The sequence below is a fragment of the Tyto alba genome, unplaced genomic scaffold (genome assembly GCF_018691265.1).
Source record: "Tyto alba isolate M040663 unplaced genomic scaffold, T.alba_DEE_v4.0 Super-Scaffold_29, whole genome shotgun sequence".
Classification (NCBI taxonomy): domain Eukaryota; kingdom Metazoa; phylum Chordata; class Aves; order Strigiformes; family Tytonidae; genus Tyto; species Tyto alba.
In genome coordinates this window covers 3,622,779-3,628,778 of record NW_024881303.1, presented here as the reverse complement: position 1 = coordinate 3,628,778, position 6,000 = coordinate 3,622,779, and the positions used below count along the sequence as shown (strand labels likewise).

Below are 6,000 nucleotides of genomic sequence, written 5' to 3'. Positions count from 1 at the left end.
TATCCAACGTCCCGGCCCTCGTGCCGGGGGGGGGATCCAGCTCTGGGTTGGGGACACAGCGCCCGCTGCTCCCCCTCCCAGCTCCCACATTATAACACTGAGGCTTTTTTGCACGGTGCCAGTAGCTACGCTCCTTTGCTTTTGGTACCAGTTCCCCCTTCTCAGCTCCCTCCCCCAACATTTCTTATAAAAATAAGATTGTGCTTATTTATAAAATATTTTTTTTTTTCTTTCTAAGAAAAGTTTCCAGTTAAAAAAAGGTGGTATATCAAATATGGCAAAACTTTGGCTGTCAATAGCTAAATTCTAATTAAAAATATCGACTAAAAAGGCATTGTGCTGTGAACGTTAGCTGCTGTAATGCTTTACCCTCCAGCACCGATGGCAGATATTACACCTGGGCAGATTAGCTTCCCTAGGACACGCTCTGAAGCTGCCCTTGGATTTTTCTAGCACATCACCATCATCCTTTAGCAGAACTATTCAAACTGTAAGAGACTTAAAGACACATGAAAAGCCTTGGTAAAATACAACGGAGACTGCACCGGGAAGAGCCACACTTACAACGCAGTTGCATACATATTCTTCTTGAGAGGAAAGTCTATTTTCTCACCTTAGTGCTCAGAAAAAAAAATATGATTGTTTATATGGTTCACTGAAGAAGAGAGGCAGATCTTTTATATAAAAGGTATTTTAGAGCAGAAGTAAAATGCAAATGGGTCTATAAGATCCAGACATATATAAACATACATACCTTGATATATTTATATATGTAAATCTCTATCTAGTCAAAGTTTGGGATGCATTATTGCAATATCCTTACAGGTGACTTATTCTTTTTCATTCTCCTTTGCTTCCGATTTTCTTGGGTGGGTTTGTTTGTTTGTTTGTTTGTTTTTGGTTTGGGGATTTTTCTCTCTCAAAAAAAAATTTAAAAAAAAAAAAAAAAAAAGGAAAAAACCAAGCTGCAAACGGCTCCGAGAGCTCCCAGCCACCAGTCGCCACACTGGGACCGCTCTGGTCTGACCTCCAGCACGTGTTTTTGGAAGAACTGGGTTGATGCTCTGTCCCCGCAGCCACTGGCCGTGTCCTCCTCCACGGTACATCACCCGTGCCCGGAGATCCCCGGCTGGTTATTGCTTAATTCTCCCTCCCCATACTGGCCTTTAGGGTATTTACATTTCTTTGGCTTGACTTGAACACAAGAATCTGGCACTTTCCCTCCGGCGTCGGTTGCCACCAAGCCACCGCCGGAGCCGCCCGGCAGCGCTGAGGATGGGGGCAAGGAGGAGAGGAGGCCACCTTGCCACGAGGCAATGAGAAAACACGGCTTGGCTTCTGCCAGCTCGAACGAGTCGTGCTTCTCCCAGTCGAAATAAGACAGCTTGTGTCCAGCATAAACTCATCCGGAGGAGAAGGGATGCCGGGGGACCGCCGGCGGGACTCCGCCATGCCCGGGGGGGGGGGGGGGGTCTCCATCCCGCCCAACCGTCGGGGCGACCCTCCGAGCGCGATGGTTTCCACGGCCTCGGTTTGCAAGGAGGGGCGCAGGGGAAAGGCAGCGTTGTTGACCCCCAACACAGGGCAGGGAGCCCCGGCCTCCCCCCGCCGAGGGCGGGCAGCCGGTCCTGCCCCGCCGCGGCCCTCAGACGACAAACTCGGGGACTTCATCGTGGGTGAGATCCAGCGAGAAGTATTTGCTGGTTCTTTTGACGGGGAAGGTCTCCTGGATGTTGATGCACTGCTGGGCCAAGCAGCCGTTGCAGTAGAGCCCTTCCTCCTCCAGCCCGTGGGCACAGCCGAAGGTGTAGCTCTGGGCCGTGTCCTGGCAGAGGTTGGCCAACTGCAAGAAGTCCTTCTGGTAGAGCCGAATGTCATCCAGGCTCAGGCTGTGCCGGTCCGTCGACGTCTTCGGTTTCCTGCACGTCGTCTGGGCGAAGCAAAAAGGAAGCTCAGGACCCACCAGGGAGCCAAAGGGGTCAGGGAAACCCAAACCCCAAGTGTCAGCAGGGCTTTGGGTTTCACCAAAGCTCCACCAGCACCACGTACCTGGGGTAAGGAGTCGGTGCTCTGGCCCCGCAGCTTCACCACCGTCTCCGAGGAGCTGGAGGTGGAGGAGCTGATCTCTTTCACGATAAGCCCTGCGTGGAGGAGAGAGGAAGAGGAGGGTGCAAACGTTCTTTTGAGGCTTCTCAGCTCTCTTGGGATCTGTGCTCGCCGCCCCTGGGGGCTTGCTCTTGCTTTGGGGTGAAGGCACCCTCAGCTCCATGGGGTGCCTTCACCCCAGCGGCTCTACTTGCAACCAGCTTTACCTAGAAAGCATCCCAAATCTGCACCAAAATGGCATCCAAAGCCAACCCCAGGGAACCTGGCACCCCAGAGACCTCCCAGTAGCGCCCAGCACGGATCCAGAAAAAGCAGGTGACTCTCTGGGTGAAAGTACAGCTCTGGAGAAGCCAGGCTCACATATGTGATAACAGCACCCGTGCTCATGGAAACAAGAGAGGGGTTGTCACGAAAAGGAGAGCAGAGGCCAGGGATTGAGAACACAGCCAAAATTATGTCCATCGCCCGTGGGCAGCTTCTGCCACCGTCCCCCGGCATCTCCAAATAACCTGGGGTGCCTGGGCACACACCCCTGATGTATCCACCCTGCTCCAACAAAAACCTGCACCTTTCCTGGGCGACCCCTTCTTTTTATAGCTTCACCAAATGTACCCCGTCTCTTCTTCAACCCACTGGGCGAGCGGTTTTTCCCACCATCCCAAATGGACACCTCGGGCTGATTTCACTCTGCCGAACACAAAGCTGTGACTTCCGTTGGAGAATTGGAAATAAAAGCGGCCACCTCCTTACCCGAGTGCCCGTTGAACTTGCGCGACAGCAGCATGTCCTCCGTGATGTAGACGCACATGTCGGGGCTCACCTCCATCTCGCCGGCCTGCTCCAGCTCCCGGGGGTCATCCACCAGCATCTCGATTTCTGCAGGCGAGGAGAAGGTGGGACAAGCCGCTGGCGTGCACCTGCAGAGCACCCTCCGACCCCAACGACCCGCTGAAGCCCAAGCTGGGAAGCCCCACGCTCAGCTGGCGTCTCACCATCGTCCTGGGAATCCTCCTCCAGCCGGTCCTTCCCACCGCTCTCCACCCCGGAGGTGTGGGAGCTGCCGTGGCTGGTCATGGAGCTGCAAGTCTTCAGCTTGCGATGGGCACCGGCGCCGGAGAAGCCGTCCTCGGGCCCCATCTCCCTGGCTTTGGGGTCGCTCTCGATGCCCGAGGTGTGGGAGCTGCCGTGGCTGGCGGTGGAGTGCCGGGAGAGGCGTTTGTGCCGGATGCTGCCGGCGCTGCTGCCGCTGGCCCGCGAGCGCTTCTCCAGCTGCTCCATGTCCAGGTCCAGGGTGTCGCTGATGTAGGACTCGCGGTACTGCTTCTTCTCTGAGAGGCCAGCAGCACGGCGTCGGCGCGCGGCAGCCTGCACTCCGACCCCCCCCCCCCCCCTTGGGGTGCCCTGGCCACCCTGGGAAGGGCAGGGCACCCACCCCCCAGCACCCAAGGGCACCCAGGGGCACCGAGAAAACCCGGTGGCATTTGGGGATGGTGGGGCGGGGAGCCTCAAACTCGCTGTGCCCTGTGCTGTGCTGCCTGTCCCTCCAAAGGAAGAGGAGGAAGGAAAAGGCAAAAGAGGAGGAAGAAGAGGAAGAGGCAGAAGAGGAGGAGGAAGAGGAAGAAGAGAAGGAATAGGAGGAAGAAGAGGAGGAGGAGGAGGAAGAAGAGGAGGAGGAGGAGGAAGAAGAGGAGGAGGAGGAGGAAGAAGAGGAGGGAGAAGAGGAAGAAAAAAAAAAAGAAGGATGAAGGTGAGGAAGAGGAAGAAGATAAGGAGGAGGAAGAAGAAGATGAGGAGGAAGGATAAGAGAATGTGGGAAAGGAGGGAAAGGAAAAGGAAAAAAAAAAAGAGGGATGAAGATGAGGAAGAGGAACAAGATAAGGAGAAGGAAGAAGAAGATGAGGAGGAAGGATAAGAGAATGTGGGAAAGGAGGGAAGGGAGAAGGAAAAAAAAAAGAAGGATGAAGATGAGGAAGAGGAACAAGATAAGGAGGAGGAAGAAGAAGATGAGGAGGAAGGATAAGAGAATGTGGGAAAGGAGGGAAGGGAGAAGGAAAAAAAAAAGAAGGATGAAGATGAGGAAGAGGAACAAGATAAGGAGGAGGAAGAAGAAGATGAGGAGGAAGGATAAGAGAATGTGGGAAAGGAGGGAAGGGAGAAGGAAAAAAAAAAGAAGGATGAAGATGAGGAAGAGGAACAAGATAAGGAGGAGGAGGAAAAAGATGATGAGGAGGAAGGGTAAGAGGAAGATGAGGAGGAAGATCTTATGTTTGCACAAGGGCTTTCTGAGCTTGGGGATGGGCTGCGGGGCACTGGGAAGCACTGCACTGAGGAACTGGGCCGTCAGGGACCCCAGCAGGGCTTGTGCCCACCCCTAAGCAGCTGGGGGGGGGGGGGGGGGGGGGGCGGGTCTGGGGGCACCCAGCCCAGCCAGGAGAGAGTCTGCCAGGCAGGGCCGGGGTGCACCGTCAAGGGGGGGACACAGGGGCAGCCACCCCCAAACCACAGGGCTGGGCGCAAGGACCAGGCGCCGGTACAGGCAGAAAAGCCGGGTGGGAGCCCGGCATGGGTGGGATTTGCACTTTGGGGGGGTTGGACACCTACCCTCATTCTCCTCCAGCTTGCGGACCTGGCGCAGGACGGGCTGCAGGTTCATGTAGAGCCGGTGGCTGCTGCTGAGCAGCTGCAGGAGGTGGCGGGAGCGCAGCGGGCAGCCCGTGTAGTAAATGAGTTTCCTGGCCGAGGGCAGCCCGTCTGGCAGGATCTCGAATTTCTTGCCCTACGTGGGAGAGGAGGGACATCAACCCCAGAGAGGAAAATACTCTAGCTGTCGCCCAGCCCTGCTGCAGCCCACCTATTAACCCGCTCAGCTTGCAACCACCCCGCGCGAGGTCTGGGCAGCAGCACCCCACGCCCAAAGCAGAGCCCGGGAGCGCCGTGGGTGGAGATGCTCTGCCTGGGGACGGTGGCACTCACCACAAACACCAGTTTCCCCACGTTTGTCCAAGGGAAGTCGTAGAGCAGCTGCTTTTCCTCATCCAAGTTCTGCGAAAAGAGGAGAGGCAGGGGCTGCCCACTCCTGCCCGGCAGCGGGCAGGGAGCCGAGCCATCGCCCTCCCTCAGCCAACTACCTGGAAGATCTGGATGCCCCGGGTCGTCAGCCCCAGCGTCAGGGAGGCCTCCACCTCCCTTTTGTCCTAAGAGAGGGGAAAATTAGATGTTTTTAAATACACAATTTGCTGCATGAAGTGGATAAATCTGTGCGTGTCCTCCCCCTCCCCGCCCAGGTAACCTCCTGAAGTCACCCCATCTCTCAAGCAGCAGCAATGAATCATAGAATCATTTAGGTTGGAAAAGACCCTTAAGATCATCAAGCCCAACCATTTAATTAATGATGCGCTCGTATCACCCGGTCGCATCCTCTCACACCCTCCCCCAGTCTCACCCCCAGGTGCCTGCTGCTCTCCTCAGCGCCCAGGAACACCCCAGCTCAAGGGTCTGGAAAAGCAGCTGAACCTCAAAAAACTTGGAAGAACCTTTAGAAACCAAGCTGGGGCGCTTCTACACTTGAGCTCAACCTGCTCCTGCACCAGCACAGAGCGGGTGACGGTGGGACAGCCCACTCTGCCTGCAGCAGCACGGGTGGCACCAGCCACACACATTGCCACTGGCCCCCGTGCACATTTCCCTGGAGGGATGGAAAAAAGGTTTTGTTTTGTTTTGTTTTTTTTTTACAGCCCTTTTTAAAACCGTACTCCCCTTGCTGTGCTCAGGTGCTCTCTGTACTTGCCATTCCCTGTGCTTTCCTGAAGGCTTCTCCTCTCTAACTTAAAGACATTACAAAATGGGTTGCAAAGCACCAGCTCCCAACAAACAAATCTCTTTGCTGGGAGAAAA

General features: G+C 55.4%; 1 protein-coding gene across 2 annotated transcripts in view; it reads right to left on the bottom strand.

Annotated features, from left to right (window-relative positions):
• Window positions 1-1,214: 1,214 nt before the first annotated feature.
• Window positions 1,215-6,000, bottom strand: part of LOC116962163 (FERM domain-containing protein 6) — a 37,470-nt gene continuing 32,684 nt past the window's right edge. For both annotated transcript variants that reach the window (XM_042799266.1, XM_042799265.1), the window contains 7 exons: window positions 5,235-5,300; window positions 5,080-5,148; window positions 4,708-4,882; window positions 3,099-3,434; window positions 2,857-2,982; window positions 2,050-2,141; window positions 1,215-1,930 (listed from right to left, as the gene is read on the bottom strand). In XM_042799266.1, the coding sequence (XP_042655200.1) occupies window positions 1,646-1,930; window positions 2,050-2,141; window positions 2,857-2,982; window positions 3,099-3,434; window positions 4,708-4,882; window positions 5,080-5,148; window positions 5,235-5,300 (1,149 nt within the window). In that variant the 3' untranslated portion in view covers window positions 1,215-1,645. The remainder of the gene's footprint in view (window positions 1,931-2,049; window positions 2,142-2,856; window positions 2,983-3,098; window positions 3,435-4,707; window positions 4,883-5,079; window positions 5,149-5,234; window positions 5,301-6,000) is intronic.